Below are 23955 nucleotides of genomic sequence, written 5' to 3' on the forward strand. Positions count from 1 at the left end.
GTATAACCACTACAGTCTACCGCTCTACCAACTGAGCTACCGAAGGCGATGAGTGAAGTGGGTCTAATTTGAAACATCAAGCAGATCGATATAAACTTTAGCTGACTTACACTAATTGCGGTCTATTTTCGAAACACGTTTACTTTCACAAATTCAATACTGCGAAGAAGTTAACCTTCGAATTCAAAATATTATTAGATCGCCAATGTCCGAAGCTGAAACAATAATAATTTTTTCCCATTAATTTTTCGTCTGAGTATTAGTCTAAACTTGGATCTATTCCAAGAGACGTCATCGGAAAACCGACAGAGGAAAAAACATACAAACAAAACAAGGCCATTATGCGAATCAACTCTACCTCTTATCAAATGCCAATTAATGGCATGCAATGCGAGTGCTGCGATGATAAGCACTCTGAATGTAAACTTGACATATTGGTTGAATAGCCGCGCCGACGCACCACATACTTTCATTCCATGTGCACGTTTTACATTGTATCGAAATATGCCAATTGAATTTTCAGGGGAAATGTGCAGAGTCAAATTCATTTGGATACGTATTTTCCAGGCGCGGATAAGAATACACATTTCATTTCCGAAAACCATATAATACATTCATTGTGCTGGAATTTTTATCAGTCGTACATTGGGCTTAGTGCTGTTTGCACGTAGTAGAAATAGAAAAAGCCATTTTTCTCTCTCTCCATGTGTCTCTAGTGAAATTTCCACACACAAGCAATAGAGAAAAAGCCATACTGTGCGTACGTGGAAAATAACTGAACATATTTTTTAGTTAGTTGAATCATATCGTAATTTTGTGAATACAATGCAAATTCATTGAATAGCTTTAATTTAATGTTAGTGTTGAACGCCATAAGAAAATCTCCATACTAAAATACGACCATAAACATGTAGAAGCTTATTGTACAACCAAAAGTGAGGTAAAAAAAAATTGGGGCTGCTGGAAAAAATCGATAAGTTGTCTGTACACGGAATTTCGTCGAAATATTACGTTTCGGTGAAAGTTTTTACATTCAAAAATGTGATTGAATGCATTGCGAATAAAAATAAACAGCAAATTAATCCGGTTATTGGGAAAATGGTATTTTTCTATCGTCATTTGTACCTTTGAAGGTAGTGAGGCTTTGACATAGTGCTTTTTTCCCCAAAGACGCACACGCCATTTTGGCTTCCGTCGAATTAGTAATGATTCAGTGGTGACTTTCGTAGTATTTAAGTACTTTTTTTTGCACTTGAGCAATGTTTATTCTAATGAAATGTGCGAATAAAACTCCGTATACGAAATGTAATATTGCAGTTGTTATCGTGATTGTCATTTTTCTTTTGCTCGAGTCATTCATGTAGGTGACAGTGGCCACCCTTTTCCCCCACGGTCCAATCGATTTTTCTGTGTGGTAGCGCAGCTTAATGACCTTGTGACAGAGCACAAGAGGATTTTTTTACGCTCAATGCTTTACGAATTATGTGTGTGCGTGGATTTTTCATTGAGGCACAGTAATTCATACACAATTCACTTCGCTTTATGAGATTTGCGGAGCGAAAAAAATGAGGCGTCTAATGCGAAAATGGCAGTTTGCAGCCCATTCTGGATTTCGACTTGTATTTAGCATTCGCTGCGTAATAAAACAAAATGTGATGACTTTGTAGGATATGAGCCTTGACGTCGTTATAAATGTTGCAATTTATAAAAATCCTTGATTCGATTTTTCGACAAAGCCTCCACAATCACATTTGCTGCGCTTCATTTGGAATGATATTGTACTATGCTTTATTCAAAAAAATTCTCGTTCGTTTCGTTCGCTTTAAATTTTCAATACGAATTACATCACACACTGTTCGGAATGTACGAAGTGACGGCAAATATTGCTACAAATCGAATAAATTGTGTAATTTGACACTTGACCTATTTTAACGCGAGCTTTGGCCATCCATAATGTTTGAGTTTGCAAATCTAATGGCATTATTATTCGAATTCACATAAGGGCTTAAATTGATTTTGCCACTAAAATAAAAACACAAACATGAACACGAACGGTGGGTTCAACCACTTGTCGCAGTTGGTTATCACATCGCCTTCTATGCCGACGCCGACGACGACGACGATGACAACGGCGGCGATTGCTATCGCCCACTCGAGCGACTTGTTACGCAAAAACCGTTTATTCTCTTTTTAACATTAATGTTATGCGGGTCTCGAAATTCCAGCTAACAACCACACTCAAATGATTTCATTGTGCGACATTTAAAGTTCAGCCGCTTTTTTTACTACCCAACCTTTTCAGATTTATCATATTTCGAAACAATAGTTTAAACACAAGGAATTGAAAATGGCCGAACAACAGAGACAATCGCTGTGTCCACGACTCATCGACTATTTAGCTATTGTTGGTTCGCGATCAGCAAACATTAAGCATCAAGGGAACGGCCAAAATCCACCAGTTCAGGTATGTTTTTCTTTCCTTTGTTGAATGGAAATTTTTTAGTTCGTTTTTAAATTTCATTTTCGATTTCATTGTAAAATCAACAACAACAAAAAAAAAACGTTTCTTCTATAAAATTGACGAGTTGAACGATTTTCCCCTTAAAATCATTGCAATATTAGAAAACATTTTCATTGAATGGTCGTGTCCCAATTCTGGGGACCGGTTCAATAACTTTAAAAGAAACCAGTCGAAGACCATTACTCAATTTTCCTTTATGCAGAAATCATTGTATTCGACTAACACTTGTGAAAGTTCAAACAATATTTGCTTCAATAGAACTCTCAATTATTAAATGATCGCCTAACGATAACTTCATTAAGTGCAATATTCCCAAACTATTAGATAACATATAGCTGTTACTACATTTGCATATCAGAAGAAGAGCAAAATCGCTTGCGATGCCACGTCAACAATATTGTCAGTTCGTTAAATCGGACGTTATACGATATGTATTCGCATTGACGTGTTGAAATTCGAGATACATGAACTGTGTTGATTCAATTCGGTTCTATTTCTATACATCAGCCTCATATTGCGCTGTTTTCATTCATGAAAAGAGAATGAGTACAAGCAAATATAATCCAAAATACAATCAATGCCCCCTCCCCGACCAGAAATTTGAGCGATGGATATGAATAGCAGCATTTGAGCAGCTTTAATCAGAAGCGGCTTATTAGCTGGAAAAAAAATTGTGTGGGAGATTGTTCGTGCATAATAAATAGAATTTTCAAGAACGATTTGCGTAAGCTTTAAATAATTTACGCATTAATTTCAACGATGGTTATTTGGTTCGCATCAACGATGGCAGCCAATCGAAACATACGACTTGAAAAGAGAATCAACTCAATTGAAAATGTTGTGAAATTTTCTGTGCAATGGAAATAAAATGAAATGGAATTGATTGTCATTCGATTGAATGAACACCAATTTGTAATGCAATAAGCGACGGCAGAGAAATTCCAGCATTCTATGCGATTGGCATATAGGTTTGTGTAACAGTTCGGTATTGATTGCGTGCTTATTTCTGAAGCTCCGCTCGTTCGTTGGGTGAAATGCACGTTCGGAATGAGCTACCATACATTTCAACATGAACCAATGTGTGCAATAAAACTGCTGAAGACTGAGCAAATATTACAGTTGCGTCATTTGCCAGTGTGCGGTGCAATCATATTCGAGGAATGGTCATACCAGATGCTTATCGGTAGTTTTCTATGGAAAGAATATGGAATGAATTCGATAAAAATCAATAGATGATATAATTCAACCGAACGATTCGATGCAAATGTTATTAAATTCGCTTTTTATTTGCTGTTTAACATTATCCTAATGAATACCGCCTTCGAATACCGATTTCCAATCGAAACTCTCTCTCCCTCCACTCTCTTTTTCTCTTCATCTCTCCGCTCATTTGTCTCTCGCTTCCTTCCTTTTTCTTCTCATCTGTTTATCTATCTTGCATTCTCTGTCAATCTATTTCCACTCGTTCTCTCTTCTTTTGTGAGTGTAATAAATACATTTGAAGGAGATTTTTTTTGCTCAAAATGATTTTCCATTCGGTAAACATTTAAAGTATACTTTTTCCGCTGGAAATTTGCATTCAAAAGTGGTTATTGTGAATTCAAAGCGTAAAAAGAGGCGGATGTTCGCAAAGCATTTGTACAAAACAAATGGTAAAATTGAGCAATAAAGGCGTAGTCACGACTGACAATTTGCATAGGAATTTGCACTCTGTGCCCGTGAGTGGTTTATCTCGCGTGTGCCTTAGCATGCACAAGAGAGCCAAAAGCATCATCATCATCGTTGACTTTATTGTAGGATGTTTATGACGTTTGTGTTTTTAACACATGACATTAGCATTGCTAAGCAACACCTTCGGATTGAATTCGCGTGGGAAAAAGATGAGAAACAGCAATAACACAAGCCAGTGTTTGGAGGCAGAAACGAAACAATTTGATCCTTTGTGTCCAATAAAACGAAATTACAATATATTTTTTGCTCGATAGACAATCGTACTTCTTGGAAGACGAAAAAGCCCAACAAAGCAAAGAAGATCAAGTAATAGAAAAGTTTTGTGATGAAAACCACCCCAAATCGAATTTCATTTTGTCAGGTATTATTTTTGGTTCATCAGTTGAATGTTTGAGTAAGCACATCAAAATCAAACTTTGACAGCAAAAATAATACGAATGAAAACCTCAGGAGGACACAAGAAGTAATCAAATTTAATCATAATTCAATAGGATTATTGGATGGCATTCAATGTTTGCTTTTGCGACAAGTTTTCATTTCGATATATTCTATTCGATCACATACATTCGATTGGACTCACTGTAAACTTTCAAGTTAACGACCGAGCAAGAGTAAAAACAAATGAAGGGATGACCCTCATTCGTTTTGTTGCTAGTCGATTCCATTTACTTGTTTTCGCTGATTGTATTACATAGGATTTGGCCTTAAAGCGAACTCAAGCGGATTTTAATGTAATTCTCGTGTTAGCTGCAGAAAAAAAGCACACTGCTTTCTTGTGTTTCACTTGTGATTAGTGTGGAGCAGAAGGAAAAACATGAATTCCCCAGAGAAAGAAAGGATCAAATAACAAAATTAAAACTTGATCGTTGATTTAGAAGCGATGCGAATTGCCTCACGAAACAATAATATTTTGCTTGCGTTTGGTCTCTTAATAAAAGAGAAAAAGAGTGGAAAAAAATTAATGATTTGTTTTTCTTTGCGATAACCAAATAGATTCCGGAGCTATTGCGTCGTTACCCACCCTACGACCATGCTGATTTTCCAATGCCATTGGATATGGTGTACTTTTGTCAACCCGAAGGTTGCATGAGTGTTGGCCCAAGACGAACTGGTACAGCCATACGCGAGGCGACATCATTTGTGTTCACACTAACGGACAAAGATTCAGGTAAAACACGGTTCGGCGTCTGTGTAAACTTTTATCGACCCGTCGAACGGTACGTTCCATCGGGTGGTGGTCCACAAAATGCAGCAAGTAGCACGTTGGCAAAACGGGCACGAAACTCGGCATTGCGTCGTGAATCATGGCGAAAGAGTATGGAAAAAAGTTCGGATTCTGCTTTTTCCAGGCAAGTACTTTCATCTCATTCATTCATTTATCTACCGTCTGTGAAACCTTTGCGTGTGTCACCAAATCCTTTGTAATCAGGTTAAATCATTAAAGTTGACAGAAGAAAGAAAAAAACACAGAATCGAATCAATTTAAAAAAGTCTTTTTGATATCAGCCGTGTGTATACTATAGCTATGGCATTTTGAATTCTTCCAGCGACTACAGGAGTAATATCGCACCAAGCGATTCAGATCGTGATTGTTCAAGCGGTCGACGTGATTCGGATACCGTATCAAATCGACATCATGTGTCTGGAACTTATGCGCCGCTACATCAAACGCCCCGTTTGGGAATCACAGCACCGAGCGCCGATTCAGAGTCAGGCGATGGAAGTCCTTCACCGTCACCACGCTCTTCGCGCCGTCGGACCAAAGTGCGAAACCATTCTTTGACATCATTGTGCCTCCTATCGCATCATCCATTCTTTAGCACATTCCGTGAATGTTTGTTCATCCTAAAGAAATTGATCGATGCATGCAACGAAGCTGCCAGTCCCAAAAGCGTCGGAGCATCACGGCAAAGTCCCAGGTACTATTATTATACATATATGTGACCGTACAAAAAGCACATTATAATCAAATATATAACTGTAATTAGACGTGATGATTTAACCACTGGGAATAGATAAATTCCGTTGAAATAACAAATCGATTTTCTGTTCTGTAAACTCTAAGCCAATAGAATCTATACTAAACCGAAGCTATCAATATTCATTTTGTTGTACATACAATTTGACTCACTTGATTGCTATCTATATCCGGTCCAATATACTGGACGCTATTTGGGTTTTCCATGATCTCGACGCAATTTCAACCTGTTGCACCATTTATAACCATTTAGCTATTTTTATTCATTTTAACACGCAACAATATAACCAACATGAAAATGCAAACAACAAATAAATGTTTCCCTCGCATTCCATTAGACCATTTTTATTGCCAGGGTATAAAAATAATAGAAGCATAAATTCAGATTTTTTCATTCTATTTGAGCCTGAAATGAACACACATTCCACGACTAAACAAGTGCACAGAATCATGTGAATGGTTTGGAGCGAAATTGTAATACAGAAAAGTTGAGCGGAAAAATGTCGATGATGAATGAGCGGAAAAGGGATAGCTATATAGTAAACTGTAAAAACAAAAAACTGTATAAACTGTGTAAACTATTAGACCAAGAGCTGTTGAACAAAGTACTATAAATACAAGCTTCATGTCAGATAATGAAATTGTAGGTGCATATTAAGGCCAATATTCAAAATATCATATTGTTTTATCTTCATTTGATACACGTCATAATATCTGCTCGCCGATAACAAGAAAAAAAATTTCTTCACTTTTCGTTCAAGCTTTATGGCAGAATTTTTGTTTACTGATAAATTCGTACGAGAATGATTCAAACACAAAAAATCTGCTCCAAACATTGTACACAACATTTTTTATTTCACATCAAAGTCTCATTCTATTCAAAGAAGTTATGTGTTTGTTATGCATTTCATCCATTTTGACATGATTACAACATAACCTCACTTCTTTGAATTGAATGAGACTTTGATGTGAAATAAAAAATGTTGTGTACAATGTTTGGAGCAGATTTTTTGTATTTGAATTATTCTCGTACGAATTTATCAGTACACAAAAATTCTGCCATAAAGCTTGAGCGAAAAGTGAAGAAATTTTTTTTCTTGTTATCGGCGAGCAGATATTGTGATGTGTATCAAATGAAGATAAAACAAATTGATATTTTGAATATTGGCATCAATGTGCACCTACAATTCCATTATCTGACATAAAGCTTGTATTTATAGTACTTTGTTCAACAGCTCTTGGTCTATATAGTGAACTATATAGCTATCCCTTTTGCATTTGACATTTTTCCGCTCAACTTTTCTGTATTACATTTTCGCTCCAAACCATTCATATTCAATATTTACACTGCGGGGAATTAAAAATAGATAAAACTGGCTAAGGGCAAGCGAAACAAGAAAATGCTGTTTCCAAGAATTCAAAGGGTTGTTCATTCGTCTCGTCAGCATCTGTAACTTTTGGACGCCAGATGAATCTAGCGAACATTTTATATCTCTCACATATTTTATACTATATATTCTGTTTTGTTGTATGGTTTAATCTCCGTATATAAAAATTTCTTCTGCGCTTAGACGTTTCTCATACTCACGCACAAAAAAAGCTTGATTCCAAGAATTTTAATGCTATTGTCGTTTTTGTTGAGGTTCGCATTAAAATGAAAGCATTTCTGCCAGAAACATCTAGAGAAAAGTTTTGCATTCAAGCTGTGAATCACCACGTTCACATGCAAAAAGTGAAACATTCCAAGTATAAGTTTCTTTTTAATCGAATACACGAAGTTTGAATACATTACGTAACGTAATCAATAAATTACTTCGGTAACAATCTGCTGTGAATATATATTCACACAGACTATGGCTTGTGTTCGTGCATAATGCGTGAGAATTGGGAGAAAAGTAGCACGCTCTAGCACGCTTCTTACGATGAAATGAGAAAATTGTGTGGCAATTTTATTAGTGTATTTACACTTCCTTATTGAGATGAAGAAGAAGAAGCAGTATTTTGTGGTAAATAATGCTTAACGTGAATTGTTACGTGTTCTATTCGCAGAGAGAATATTTGGTCGATTTTGAGCAGCCAATCAACAGAGCATACACCATCGATAGCATTGCATGATGTGAAGGAAATTGAAACGTGGATATTGAGACTGTTATCAGCGCCAGTGCCAGTACCAGGTTCGACAAGAATTGAATGTGAACTGTTGTCAGCCAGTATACACGATTCACTATTATTTGCATTGCCCGATCACACTCGTTTCTCTTTGGTCGATTTTCCACTTCATCTGCCACTCGAATTGCTCGGTGAGTTATTGAATCTTTCAATCGTCCGTCCAAGAGACTGATTAGTTTCGGATCCAAATCTATCTATCTCTAAGTAACAAGTGGATATGTTCACTTTCTAAATTGATACGTGACCATTTGATTTTGCACACAGGTGTTGACACATGCTTGAAAATCTTGACGTTAATTCTACTCGAGAACAAAGTTCTGTTTCAATCAAGGGATTACAATGCATTATCGATGTCAGTCATATCATTCGTTACAATGATTTATCCGCTCGAATACATGTTTCCAGTCATTCCATTGTTACCGACATGTATGTCTTGCGCCGAACAATTGTTACTTGCTCCAACACCTTTTGTTATCGGCATACCCGCATCGTTTCTCATGTACAAAAAGAATTTCAGGTTTGTAAACATTATTTTCTGGGTTGCTGTTGTAGTTGTTGCGGTTCAAAACCAATTTCAGTTTGTGATTTGTTGTGCTATATGTTTACTATTAGGTTGCCCGACGATATTTGGCTGGTTGATCTTGATTCAAACAAACTCTCACCGCCCACTGGTTCAAACGAAGGGATTCCAGTGCTGCCTGAGCCCGAAGGCACGATTCTTCGCAGTCATCTTCACCAGGTATAAAATCATTTTTTTGCTAAGCACTTTACTATTTCAGTCGAATTTTTTTTTTGTGCGGTTTCTTCGCATCAATGTGTCTCTGAACTTCAAGAATTTATCAAAACATTTCTTTCTTCTACTCGATATGTGATTCAACGGAAATGCCTCTTCGAAATCTAATAAAAACTTGAATATAATTTTGTTTTTCTAACTCCAACACTCTTTCCTTTAATTCGGTCACGCGATGTTCTTATTTTCTTACTTTTGTTTTTTTTTTTTTTTTTATTCCCACCGACTTGCAAGCGAATGCTAAACACAAGATACGTTTTATTTTCATTTTGCATTTCAGCGCAACATTTTTATATTGGCTTAAGTGTGATTTTCTCTTTCTACTTCTCTTCTCGTTTTCTTTTCTTTCTTTCTTTCTTGTTCACTTCTTGATGTCATACTTTTGAAACCAAAAAAAAAAAATTATTCACAATCATATCAGGCTTTGCAACTAATGGATCAAGCTGGAGCTGGTGTAAATATTCAATTGCTATTAATAAACCACAGTTTTTGTTTTGTAGATTGGTTGATAAATGAAGACTCCCACGTAGATTTGTTGTTTGATCAGCGTCCATTTTTGGTTATTTTTGAAATGGAAGTCTAATCAGAATCTGATTTTCAGAATTTTCGAGGGGAAAAAATACCCAAAAATATTTGTTGCCCGTTATTCGTATGTTTTTTCTTTATTTTTGCATGCTCTTTTCTAAAAAGTATCTTTTTTTTTCTTCATAAATTATGCATTATGTCAAGAGATTTTATATGCTTTTTGTGATCCTTTTTGTTTTCCTCTACTCTCTACTTTTTATCTTCTGTTTGTTTCGACTTTTTTTTTGTTTTCATCAAATTTTATTTGTCCTGTAGCAGCACCTTTTTTTTGCTGAGAGTTCTTTGCTTCGATATTTCTTGATGTGATAATAAGATTAGAAATTCAATTTTAGGCATTGAGTTCGATGTCGCCGAATAACCAAAATGCATTTACTGGGCCAACTCTTGCTTCAGCTAGAGAAAGCTTAATGTCACCACAAATTTTGAGGTGAGAAAATTTTTACGAAATTTTTTTATTCCTAACGATAATTTTCCTAACGTTGACATTTTCATCAACTTGAAGAAAAAAAAATCAATTCAAAAGAAAAAAAAACTAAACGAATCACCTTCAAAAAATTGTTACGTTTCCAGTCCTCGATTATCAATTCAAGAAGGAATGTCATCAAACAACTCGAGTCAGCGACCATCGATTTTATCGCAAGGAACGCCGCGAATATTGAGCCCCGCATCGCAGTTGCCACCAGCAATGAATCCATTCATTTGTGGCAGCGATGTTGATTCAGTAGATGTTGCAACACGAGTAGCTATGGTGCGATTTTTCAACTCTCAGAATACTCTTGCCAATTTCACCGAACATACGCGAACATTGCGGTTATATCCACGTCCAGTTGTTGCATTCCAAATAAATAGCTTCTTGAGATCACGTCCGCGAGCTTCGAATTTCTTAAATCGATTCGCTCGCACGCAAGCCGTCGAATTTCTCGCTGAATGGTCGTTGACGCCAACGAATGTAGCCTTTTTACGCGTTCAGACCGGATTGCTGGATCCAACGCAAATCGGTGACAAAGCCAAATGGTTTGCGCATACACTCACTCCAATACGATTTACATGCTGGGATGACAGTAGCTCAATAAATACGGCACTAAAAAGCTTGCAACAACTAGAAAGTCAACCAACCGATGAAAGTGGTTCGGATTCAGAGGGAGCGGATAGCACAAGCTCTTCGTATTCATCGCTAAGCGATTTCGTTTCCGAAATGCATTCATCAGATCTTTCGCCAAGCATTAGTGATATTTATGGATCGCATTCACATCAACACTATCATCCGCAAACATTGTCTTCGAACTTGGACACAAAATTGGTATACAGGCCACCCAGTTCGTTACGTTTTCCAGAAGGGATGGAGCCACGAGGCCAACCAACCGACTCTCGGCCAGACTCACCGCAATCCGACGATTCATCCGAGTGTGAATCGGATTTGAGTTCGCCAAGTTTCAACAAAGATTCCGATTTTGATTTTGCCACTCAAGCAAAGGATGTGATCGAAGCCGAACCAAGTCGTGATAATATTTTAGCAATGGCACCACCTGGAGCGGATAGTTTTGAGAATGAATCCGATTCCAATTCAACTGTTACGACCAAAACCATTTTGCCATCATCAAAAGACAATTCACCAGCGGAGAGTGGTGAAAAGAGTGCACGAATTCGAGCACCACCAAAACCGGTAAATATTTTTCAATTCCATTGTTCCATCGCTTTTACTTGAATTGGCCGCACACATTCATTTTCATAGATATCGCCATTGAGTACATCACTCACACGACAACCAAGCGTTGGCAATGTATTGGCACGAACATCAAGCTCTGGCTCAGCCAGTTCAACCGTAGGTAGTCCACACCCATCACTCGGTTCGGCTAGTTCGAATCGGCAAAGTTCACAAGGATCACTGTTCGAACAATTTGCAACACAAGCTAAAGAATTGGTGAAAGAAACGAAACGTCAAAGCAGCCAAGATGGCTTATTAGCTCAAGTAGATAAAGTAAGCATAATCATAATCATTTTTCAAACCATGCCAATATATTCTTGTTGTGTTGTATGTAATTTGTGTGAAAACAAAAACCATTATGTTCTCCCATTCCGATTGGCACTATGCATATGTGTGCGTGTCTGTCTGTCTGTCTGTATACTGAATCGATTTGGTTCACGATTGATTGTTTCCATTTTACCCTTGAAATGACCATGATGTTTTCGTTGTACAGTTCAAAACTCAAGCCAAGGAAAAGTTTGTTGAAGAAGAAGCTAAAATTTTGGCTCCATTAGAGCAGGTTTGTACATACCGATATTTGCGTGGCACATGATTTCTCTATAGCAGCACTTTGTATACATTTGTTTGCATGCTTCGTTCCCTTCGTTATTGTAGACTGATGATAAGTTCATTGTAGAATTTTGGGATTTCTCTTTTTCGTTTCTAGTCTTCACAGAGCTAATTTGATGTGACACTAATTTTATTTCGAAATATTTCAGTTGACACTGCATGCGAAGAAAGCGGCTGAAGATGCATCGAAACAGGCACTGCATGCATCACAAAAAGCGGCCGATGCTAGCAAAAATACATTCGAAGATTTAACTTATGTGGGCAAATCGACGATTGGTGATTTAACGAAGACAGCCAAAGAGGCAGCCACAAAGAAAGGTCTTATGAAGGCAGACAATAATAATCAGGCGCAAAGACAATATTCACCACCATCGTCGGTGCATCAACAACAACAATATCAGCAGCAGCAACAAAAACAGCAGCCAACTGGCAATGCATTGGTCACACATACTGGCGGCCGTGACTTCTTTTCATCGTTCAGCAGTGAAATTAATGGAATCGCTTCATCGACGTCTTCCATTTTTTCTGATTTATTCGGAAAGAGTAAGTTATCCACTGACCAAACCAAGTCAAGGTTTGAACTCATTTTATGCATTGAATTTAATTTAATTACATTTCTCTTCCTCCCGGTCAAATAGAACAAAACAACCAGCAAAATGTGAATCAACAGCAGCAACAGAAAACCACAAAAGAAAAATTGTTGCCATTTGATTCGTTTCCTGGTCGTAAGGCATTGGTGGAGCGCACTCCATTAATTAAACATGCTGGACCACGACAAACGCAAGAAGAACTTCAACGGCAACAGAATGCCGAACGATCGTCAAGCAATTCAGAGAATCAAGCATTTTTGAAAGATGTTTGTGCTCAGGTGTTGAATGGCGAAGGCGTTGGTTGGCTGAAATTGAATCGACTGCGAAAACTAATGGAGGATGAATCATATCGAATGTTAGTGGTAGGCAAATTGAATCGGACGCTTGATAAGAAAATCGCACCCGATGATCATATCGATGATGTGTGTGTACCGAAGCCCATTTGGCGTGGAATACTGAAGTGCATGCAAGCCGTTGCGCATGGATTGGAAGTAACATACTCCAATTTTGGGCTCGGTGGCATGGCTTCAGTGTTTCAGTTGATGGAAATCGCTCACACTCATTACTGGAGCAAAGATTTTCATGAGGGAAGTGAACACGCATCAACGTCGTTGCTCTCGAGTCAGGTAGGAAAATGGACATTGTTGGAAAATCATGAATGAATTGAATTCACAAAATCTTAACACTTTCATCAATTCTCACATTGAATCTATAATTCAGACGGTAAGTCCATTGGGAAGTCACGAGAATCTGCATTCGCCTCAAAGTCCAGAAGGTCAACGCTACGACTGGACACGAAAGAATTCACTGATGGCTGATTCAGGAATGACCAATCGGCGCATTTCACACGACGATGGACAAGATCAGAAGCAATCAACAACCGACATGTTCAAAGATATGCTATCGCAGAAGCGAAGCATGATCATGAGCAAGCTCACATCATTCGATACAGATGTAAGTTTCCATTTCGCATATCAAAATACGTTTTTCGAGTGGTTTAGTGTATTGAAATAACTGTTTTGGCTCAAAATCATGTTTGGAAGAGGAACAAAAATTTGAACGAACAAGAAAAAGAAAACAAAATTAAACACGATGATTAGATCCAAAATTGATTCGATTGGCTTTTGAATAGAGTATTCAATGGTGCATCAATTGAGTTTTATTTTGTACATGTTTTTCGTTGTCATAAATGTGTCGTTTAAATGCCAATAGGCCACAGTGGTGCATGGTTCAGCCGGAGCAATATCCGTTGCAAGCGATGGACATATGTCCCATGCGGTGAGCGGTGGCGGCGGTCTCATACCATCAATATCGTGCCGTTCAACCGTCTCAGATACCGAATACGAAAATGTAAGTGACGGCGTAACATTTGAGACGCTATCTCGGTATAAGGAGTTGAATGCTTTTCGTTCCAAGAAAAAAAAATTGATCGATGTTTTAGACGCAAATATTTAAATAGCCAATCAAAATGTAAATATCCAAATTGAACCGCTTCTGGAAAGCTTATGTGTTTGGACCGAAAATTCAAAAAAAAAATTGGACTTTTTACAGTTTCGAATTGTATGAGAACAAAAAAATTCAACCAAAATCAGCGAGTTAAAGATAGCATGCATATTATTTTTCCGTTATTTGATATCTATTAATCCAATTCATTAATATGATATATCCAAGGGAAACTGCTTGGTTTGCATGAACGCCAAATAGATTTGTTATTTCTTTCAAACATTTTCTAATCGATTGCGATTAATTTTCATAGTACCCAAAGCACATGAACGTGCCAAAGGAGAGCAAAAGTCGGTCGAGCAGCATTTTTTCGGGTAAAAGAAATTTCTCACTTGCTTTTCGTTGTCCCGGTGGTCACTTAATTAATTCATCATCTCCTTCACCAGATGCACCACGAGTCTATATTTACGAAGGAATGCTCGGCAAAGAAAGGTAAGTTCAATCGTCTCTTTCTATATATTCTTGGCTTTTGTTAACCGTTCTTCCATTTTTACGCTGCCATTAGGTCGAATCTATGGGATCAGATGCAGTTCTGGGAAGATGCATTCTTGGATGCGGTTAGTCAGGAGCGTGATATGGTCGGTATGGATCAAGGACCAAGTGAAATGATGGAACGTTACAAATCTTTGAGCGATTCGGAACGCAAACGACTCGAACACGACGAAGATCGGTTACTTTCAACGATGCTGTTCAATTTAACGGCTGAACTTGTCATGATGAACGTACAGAAAGAGGAACTCAAACGCAAAGTGCGTCGTTTGCTGGGCAAAAGTCACATTGGCATTGTATACTCGCAAGAAGTACACGATCTGCTCGATCAAATCACGAATTTGGTAAGTTCAATCTTAATCAAAAGCACCCACAAATTGTACAGTTGAACTCAATTGATTATATGCCTTGTGCATTTTTAGAGTGGCAATGATATCGATCTAAAACCGCTTGGTTCGCGTATGTTGCATCGTCAAAGTTTCACTGTGAATCAAGGCGTCGATGCAACCGGACCGTTACGTTTTATGGAAGTTCGGGATGATGGTTTGGTATTACGTTCCGTCACTGGTGCTATAGTGGAACGCTGGTGGTATGAACGGCTCATAAATATGACCTATTCACCAAAGACAAAAGTCCTGTGTTTGTGGCGTCGAAACGGTGGCCAAACACAGCTACACAAATACTATACTAGAAAGGTACGACTCATTTACTCTTCTCAATAAACACTTAATTTTCCAAGTAAACGTCGAATTTACATCTGTACAATGAAATTCATCCTTTTCCCCATCGTTCCAGTGCAAGGAGCTGTACAATTGCATTAAAGGTGCTATGGAACGTGGTGGAATACCAGCAAATATCCCCGAATTGGGCGGAGAATTTCCCGTACAAGATATGACAACTGGCGAAGGTGGCTTATTGCAAGTTTGCCTCGAAGGTGTCGGTTTATTGTTTGCCAATAGCAAAGTAAGATGAAATCGTTTCAAAACTTCAGCTTTATTTTTTGATTCAAATAATTTCAAATCGAAAAAAAATATTTCAAAATGCAAAACTAAATGTTAGATTAGGCTTATTTTATTTCCGAATTTCGTTTCAATTTGATTTGGTTTCGTTTCAGTATGAGACTTTTGAATTGAACAAAAGAAAACAGAGCTTTTTTTGTTAACGAAAGAAAAAACATTTCACTCTGTTGGTATTTAATGTGATTTGATGGATTTGTCATTCAATTGTCCATCGTCCGACAGTACGCAACAATTTGAAAATGCTCTGTCATCACCTTTTTTGATCATTGAAACCATTTTTTTTTGTTGACAACAACAAAAATGAAGAAACAAAAAGAAAACCGAATAATAGAAATGAAACAAGGACCTTCTCCATAGACAGAGTTACAGATTTAGCTGTATATCCATTGATTGCAATTTTATTTTCTTCTAGGCCTTATTTTCCTTTTCATTTCAGTACAAGTCTTTCATTTTAATTTTGCTTCATCATAATTTTCAAATGCAATTTCGGGAAAGAAACAAAAAACTAATACTATGAAAAGAAACTACTACTATTGACTCTATGCATGCTAAAATGCAGCAAAATAATCTAATAACTCTTTTAAAAAAATATATCCATTGAAACCAGAAAATAAACAATTAGTTGACAGCTAAATAGAATCATTCTTTCTTACGTATAAAACAAAAGCATGATACATCAATATATACTCATCATTTTGTCCATTTTTCTGTTTGGTTATGTTTTGAAAGAGGCGCGCGCATTTCAGCCAAATTATTGTTATTCAAATCGAAATATATAACCTTATAAAATCTTACTCATGTTATTCATATCTATAACACAATAACGTCAACGCATCCGTCTATTCATTCATCAACATTTGTTTCGTTTCACTTCATCATTCCTTTCTTCTCATATGACTCGTTTCAGTTTTTTTTTCTTTTTCATCGATATGAAAAAAATTTATATTTTTTACAATAAGAAAAAAAAAAACTAAATTACTCCTTAAACGAATCAATCATCAATTCTAAATTATTTCCAATTGTGTTTGATGTTTGTATGCGTGAACTTTTTTATAATAATTCAGGATTAAGTGAATACTCCATTCAACTCTGTTTCAATTCATTATTTTGTCTATCCAATCATACTTTATTTCTTTGTCTATTGATAAGTTTTTATTAAAAACCATTCCATATCAATTCATCTCAAGATATCAGATAAGACTGCATGCTGTCAACCCTTTTTTGAACTCTCTTTTACTTCTTTATTTCATTTTCTATCGGAATTCATTTTGCAAAAGAATTCCTCAAATTTCTTCTTCAAATAAGTAAAAAGCGACAAAAAAAATTCTCAAAATCTATTGATATTATGCATAGCATACTCATACAATTCGAATTTTCAATAATAACAACTTCATGGTTGGATAGCTTTTACGGTTTTTTTTGTCGTTTTTTAAATAAAGTTCTTATCAAATATTTACAAATTGAGTGAAATCCAAAAAGCTAATTGGTGAGATAGGAAGAGAAAGAGAAAGTTCAGGCCAAACTCTGTTTTCCCACGACATTAATTCCATTCTAATCCAAAAATAAACAAATGGATTTGTCTGTATGTGTACCTTAAAATGAAACGGAATCACCGAAAAAGAAAAAAAAACCACCTAATTATTAAGGAAGAGAGAGCGAGAGAGAGCGAGAGAGAGAGAGAGAAGAAAATTGTGTGAAGATCTATCACCTGTGTTTGTGAGTGGTTATGCTATGGATTGTATTCAATTGAGTTTTAAAATTGGTCTCATCAAATTATATAATCGATATTTTTTTCTTTTTCTTTTCTTCTTGTTGTTCTTCTTTTCTTTCACGGCAATGATTTTTCTCGATTTGTTCCCTTTTCCGTTTTCCGTTTTCTCGGTTCGTTCTCCTTTTGCCACATGTTTTTTGTTTTTCGTTTTGTTTAGTAACTTTTGAGATGGTCCTTGGAAAAGCATTAAATACTGACTGAATAAAATGAATGCGAACATTTTGTTTGGTGCAAACAAAATGTGATTCATTTTCATTATTTTGATATGTTAGATTGAGACAAACAAAAAATATGAAAGATAGCTGAAAAAAAAATGATACTGTACTCTTTAGTTTGGAATTTTTGTGTTTGATTTTTACTTGGCTTTTCGGTTATTTGTTAGTTTACTTTTTTGGAAATTGTTTCTAAACAAAATTTTATGACTATGCAACAAAAACAAAATCAACAAAACCAATTTTTTATACTAACATTGTGTATTTTTAATTTGAATATTCGAATGTGCCAAATGTGCTGCCGCTGAATCTTCGATACAATTATCAAACTAAACACACACACACACAAACACACATACAAAAACTTGCAAAATCAAAATGAAATTTTGAACAAACCAAAACAAAAACACAAAACCATACCAAAAAAACACAAAAATTAAATCGGACTGGTCGCCTTCGTTCATGTTGTTCTCCTCAACCGGTGTACACTTTGATACGTTACGCAAAACGTTCATTCAAAATAAAAACCCTTCCAAAAACCAAATTGTCCGTAAAGGATTTCGAGGTATAACAAAACAAAACTATTTTCTTCATTATTATTTGTTCGTTTTTTTTAATTTTAGTTAGTTGATGTACAATGAACATATATAGCAAAAGAAAAGTTTGTTTTGAAATGAGAGAAATTATACAGAAAAAAAAATTAGCAAAATTTAAACAACAACAACAACAACAACAACAAAATACATATCTAAAAAATAGAATAAAACACATACACACACATACATTGAGATACATTTAACAGTCATGCTCGTCCCCTTCCCGTCCAAAAAACAACAACAACAACAACAAATTTAGATACAACACGCTTACAACACACTCACATTCACCCGAGAGATTGAAAGATCGCAAATCAATGCGAAAATTGTCATCTCAATCGATCGAATCGAAAATGAATCACAACATAAAATCCTCCCCCCCCATATCACACATATACTACACATGTACCCAGGCAAATACCGTTATGTTCGTATATTGACGATCGTGAATAACATTTTGTTTATCTCATTTGTTCCTCAATTTTTTTCGTTGGTATTTATTGTAATGTAATTTTGTTCGAGCGTCAAACAGCAACACAATCAATTTATTTATTGCATAGCGATTTCCTATGATCACATTGTAGATTTCTGTGTTGACCAATTTTCCGTTCTTTTAGTTACTATTCACTAGATAAATCGTTAGAGCGCATTAACTCTTTCGTTTTTTTTTGTTTTTTTTTCTTCGTCTCTGGTTCTCGAGAGCCGGGACCGGGACAACACTGCTGCTTGAATGAAGTCACAAATTAGTGCCAGATTGTACAAAATAAAACCACCACAACAAAATCTTAGAGGTCTTAGACTGTACTTGTAATTAGTAAAGCCGTTATTGTTGCTATATATTTATCGAATCAGTGAACGAGTTTGAGTTTGTTCTCTTTGGTTTTTGTGATATTTCTTTTACTGCCAACAAAAAAAAAGCAGTTGCCGTTTTGCGTTGAATTGTAAAAAGTTGAATGAATTAGACTATTACTATATCGTAGAAATCACTCACCAGATCTATCAAAGCGAATTTTTATCATTTTAACTCTGTAGCTAAACTGTTCGAAAACAACAACAACAACAACAACAAAAATATTGAAAACAAATGCCTACCACATTTAGAGTTGAACGGAAGTGCTTTCGTTCATGTTTCAAATTGACGCATATTTCGTAGAGAACATGCATGTACACTGAACTGATTTGCAAATGAACATTTAGAGTTTTGTTTTTGGCCATAATCTATTTATACAATATTCATTTAATTTCCGTTGAGAGTTTTATACACGTTTTTTCATTTCGACTTTCATACAACGAACTAAACGAAGAAAAAAAGAAATGAACTCAGTTTTCAACTAAAATTGTATGAAATTCGTTCGAGAAAAACAAAAGTTCAAAATTTATTTTATCTTTCCAAATACGAAAAAAAAGACCATCGATCCCCATTCAAAAACTGAATGAATTGTTTAGAATAAAAGAAAACTAGTCACAGTTTTTAAATTCCATACATTATTGGTTCCGACTGAAATAAAAGAACGAAACAAATTATTGTGAATCTTTTCAAGACCATCTCATAAGTGCTAACTAACACTGTATCATTTTGTTTTTCAATAGATTGTACTTAGATTTTATTTCACTTGAAAACAACAAGAAGATAAACATGATCCAATTTAAGTTTTGCTTGCCCTTTTCCTAGATCCAAGCTATTTTGCCAAAATTCCATTGCTTAAAATCATTTTTGCCGTTCGCTTTTCTGTTTGTTGCTTCTTTTTCTTTTTCTTTCGTTGTCATTATTCCGAATTGTCTGCACAACGCTTCGCTGAATTCCATTATAGCGAATGTATGAATCGTAGTTTGTAGTGTTGATTTTTGTGGCTGCTTTCTTGAATAACTTAAAAAAAAATGGAATTTCATTTCCATTGCCTTTGTATTCAGCTTTGGCTTGGTCAGTGTGTATGAGCAATAAACAAACACAACACTTTTCATCAGGAAAATATAGAACATACCAAATATTGTGCCGTCTATGAAAAAAAAACACCACGTTGAAAAAACACTGTACATTTTTTGCTTTAGCTTTTGTAATTGCTTGCGAACAATATAAAACAATCAAACAAATCTCATTCAAATCGAAACACAGGACAAAACAAACGATTTTTTAATATTTTGCTTTAGTAATATTTCATACAAACAAACATATATTCAGTCTCATAAGCAATACAATGCGATAGGATTTTAGACCATTTTTTTTCTTCATTTTTTGTTTTATTTCATTTGTTTTGCTTACCACGTAAACTTGATTCAAATGAAATAAATGCCGTGTTAATTTTTCACAGTTTTTCGTACGATTGGACCATATTCGCAAGTGTTTCACGCAGAAAGGTGGCATTTTCATTCTAGAAGAATTCAGTAAGTTTTAGACATAACCACAAGTGTTGATTCTCTTGTTCTTTATAAGAAATCGCTTGTTGTTTTCTTTTTTGTAAACACCAAAGAGGATGGGGCAGTGCCCTGATGCATTTTATAATGGGTACAATTGTATCGTTGTCATTTTCTATGAAAAGCATCTCTCAAATGATCACACGGCCATATGTGACCGTAACAGTGTCTTTCTAACGGCCAATTGTCCCGTCCACTATTTAATTCATTTATTTCATCAACAAAATCTGATAACAATATTTCTTTCCACCAGATCCAAAAACCAGACAGATTGTTCAACGAAAATATATGTCATCAATGGTAAGTCGGTCGTATGGTTTTCATTTCATGTCACTGTTTTCGATAAGCATGCCAAAAAGAATGTAGTTTTACTGGAAAATCCATTGGTTTTTCAATGAAATTTCTTTTTATTCGTTTATTTTTGAATCACAATCATTAATTGAATGTTGTTATTTTTTCCCATCACTTTGTGACGTCTGAATTATAATCGATTGTCGTATTGTGAATAAATGCAGGCACCTGATATGGCACTAAGCCTTCATCGCATTTTTTCCATTTGCTTGACTCAAAAACTGAACGCAAATAATCATAAGACCATGTGATTTTATTTAACTCTTATTCTATTTTCGATTTGATTTTTTATTCGTTTTTAATTGTACAATGTCAATTGTTTTCGCATGTGATTGAATAATAAAGAGCGAATTTCTATTCTATATTTAAATAAAAGCAACCAATTTATTACACATCAAAGCGATTTTACTTTGTAAATATGTGATTTGTTCATCAGCAAACAAGAACACCAACACCAAAAACATTACACACCAGCAAACATACATACACATCAAATGACACTATTCACCAAAAACACAACCACTTTTACCTTTGTTTTTGTTCGTATTTGTACATTTTTCTATTATTATGCTGTGTATTGTGTGTGATTTTTCTATTCTCTGTAAGTTCATTCGATTGTTGCATTCACTAGAGCGATCCGTTCTCAATATGCTTTACCCGATTCAAATTCAAATGTTGATAATCATTTTGTTTTTCCTGAAATGCAAAAGGCCGACCAGATCGCATATTCGGTGCTGTGCGTTTTTTCGTACGTTGCCGCTGGACAGGAGCAGAAGAAGACCTTAAATGCACACAAGGTATTCGAACAACCGAAACAAACCAATCCCACGATACATAGCTCACCAGCACCGCAAATTGGTAAAAGAATTTCCCACATTTTTGTTTAAAAAAAAGACAACAAGAAAAAGCTTGAGATTTTTTTCTTGAAAATTGTAATGAATTGAAGTGAAGATGTGAACATCAACTAAATTGAAATATTGATTGAAGATTCATTTGACACCCATAGAATGAAAAAAGAACTTCTGAACTCTTTGCCGATAAATGAAACGAAAAAAAACTTAGAGCAAAAAAGAAACAAATGAAGTTGCGAGCAAAAGTGATACAAGTAGCCATTGAGCGAAAAACACGTTTTTCTCATTTTTCTCGCTACTGGAAAAAGATAGCGATTAGGTGTTTCGATAATATTGTAGAAAATGGAAATAACTACAAATAAGCCGAAGACACCTAGTCGCTGTCTTTTCTCAGTAGCGAGAAAAATGAGAAAAACGTGTTTTCCGCTCAATGCCCACTTGTGTTACTTTTGCTCGCAACTTCATTTGTTTCTTTTTTGCTCTAAGTTTTTTTTCGTTTTATTTATCGGCAAAGAGTTCAGAAGTTGTTATTTTGTTCTTAGGATGTCATTTAAACCAAACGAAATACCCAATATTGACCACTAATGTGAGCATGCTTCATCTGTTGATTTCATTGCAGCCATAAATGCGCAATCGACACAGCCAGTTGCAAGCAATAATGTTTCGATCAAAGCGGCACAACCGCAAGTAAAGCCGCGAATTGTGAATGTTCAAGCGCCGCAAAAGCCAATAACATCCGTTTCGGCCGTTCAACCTCAAACAAATCCAATACAAAGTTCCATAACACAAACCATATCAAATGCGACCACAGCAATTCTGCAACGAACATCGAGCATCACGTCAAAAGTGACAACATCAGCATCGGATCAAGGTAAAAGTAGGCCACCGCCCGAAATACCACCCAGACTTCCGTCACAAAGCTCTATAACAAGTACAACGCGTGGTCCACCACCAGCGATTCCTCCACGAAACAACGTACCTGCACCGATACGTTCCTCATCGATCCAAGTGACGAGTTCGGCTCCATTGAATCGACCGGCTTTAGCACGTCAAACATCGGCCCATTCAATACCACAGCCACAGTGCACTCGGCAGCCAGCTCCAAAGTTTGTGATTCCACAACGACAAAACTCACGCACATCACTAACTCGATCGGGTTCCAATGAGCTTCATGACTAAAAAGAGATTACGCATATAGGCTCATATATTTTGAGCTCGTAAAAGCTTTGGTTACAACTATTTATGCAACTGGAAGGAGACAAAGGAGAAATACAATAAGAAAATATCCTATGATAAGCAGACAAAATAGCAATATATTTCGATGGTTGAGTAATTTTGTTGTTTTAGCGAATGATAGTTTAGTCTTAAGCATTCAATATTACATTTATTCCAGGAGAATGATGGTGCATTATTATTAAATCCATAGAGAAAAGTTGTAAAAAAGAGAAAATAAAATACACCTTCAGAATAAGTCATGTGAAGAGAACAAAGTAAAGCTTTCAATGAGTGAGGAATTTCGTTTTATTTATTCTTCGTTGTTGTGATTTGTTTATTGCATATTTCATTTTTCATTTTTCATCTTCCGTTCAGATTTAAATCGTTGAAAGATCTATCGAACAGATGCAAACTATTTTGTGAGTGCTTCGAATGTTCGATATTCCACACTCGATCTAGAACATCGATTTAATAGAATTTATTGTAGCGCAACGACCAAATACATATGGTTATGAACGGCACTGTAACAACTATCAAATCATAACACCAAACAAAATGCGCCCAGCCCATGAACATAAATCAAATTGTGTTAAGTTGAAATAAAATTGTTATCAGAATTAAATTGAGTTTATTCGAACAGAAGAAATATCAATAAAAGCCAGACGCAAAACTTCAGTCACAGAAGAATGATCCGTGTTTTGTTTCCTCTTTATTCACTTAAATTTTAAAATGGAGCTCAATAGTCAAGCTTTCACTGAATCTCGTTAAGATTGCCTAAAGAGCTAAGGGTATGTGTTTTTTGTAACAATAATTTTGTCATAAGACGTCATAGATGTCGGGTCAATGACACCTCTTCAA

At 35.8% G+C, this 23955-nt stretch overlaps 1 protein-coding gene across 20 annotated transcripts; it reads left to right on the top strand.

Moving 5' to 3' along the window:
- The first annotated feature begins 628 nt into the window (after positions 1-628).
- LOC129566422 (MAP kinase-activating death domain protein) lies at positions 629-23778 on the top strand. Of its 20 annotated transcripts, none has more exons than XM_055442345.1 (25): positions 629-940; positions 2303-2464; positions 5246-5601; positions 5800-6171; positions 8280-8530; positions 8664-8916; positions 9012-9138; positions 9611-9643; positions 10107-10201; positions 10345-11437; positions 11507-11752; positions 11973-12038; positions 12238-12631; positions 12727-13304; positions 13399-13632; positions 13891-14028; positions 14435-14495; positions 14568-14613; positions 14687-15014; positions 15093-15365; positions 15466-15633; positions 20578-20650; positions 20934-20980; positions 21742-21889; positions 22502-23778. In XM_055442345.1, exons 2-25 carry the CDS (start codon positions 2348-2350, stop codon positions 23059-23061), a joined length of 6057 nt encoding a protein of 2018 aa, XP_055298320.1. In that variant the 5' UTR covers positions 629-940; positions 2303-2347; the 3' UTR covers positions 23062-23778. The 20 variants fall into 20 exon arrangements, with proteins under 20 accessions (XP_055298320.1, XP_055298311.1, XP_055298312.1 ...); XM_055442346.1 differs by having other exon boundaries at positions 642-760; XM_055442336.1 differs by having other exon boundaries at positions 629-1133; positions 14435-14613.
- The last annotated feature ends 177 nt before the right edge of the window (positions 23779-23955 follow it).

The sequence above is a fragment of the Sitodiplosis mosellana genome, unplaced genomic scaffold (genome assembly GCF_009176505.1).
Source record: "Sitodiplosis mosellana isolate CC-2019 unplaced genomic scaffold, AAFC_SMos_1.0 Smas_scaffold_3, whole genome shotgun sequence".
Taxonomy (NCBI): Eukaryota; Metazoa; Arthropoda; class Insecta; order Diptera; family Cecidomyiidae; genus Sitodiplosis; species Sitodiplosis mosellana.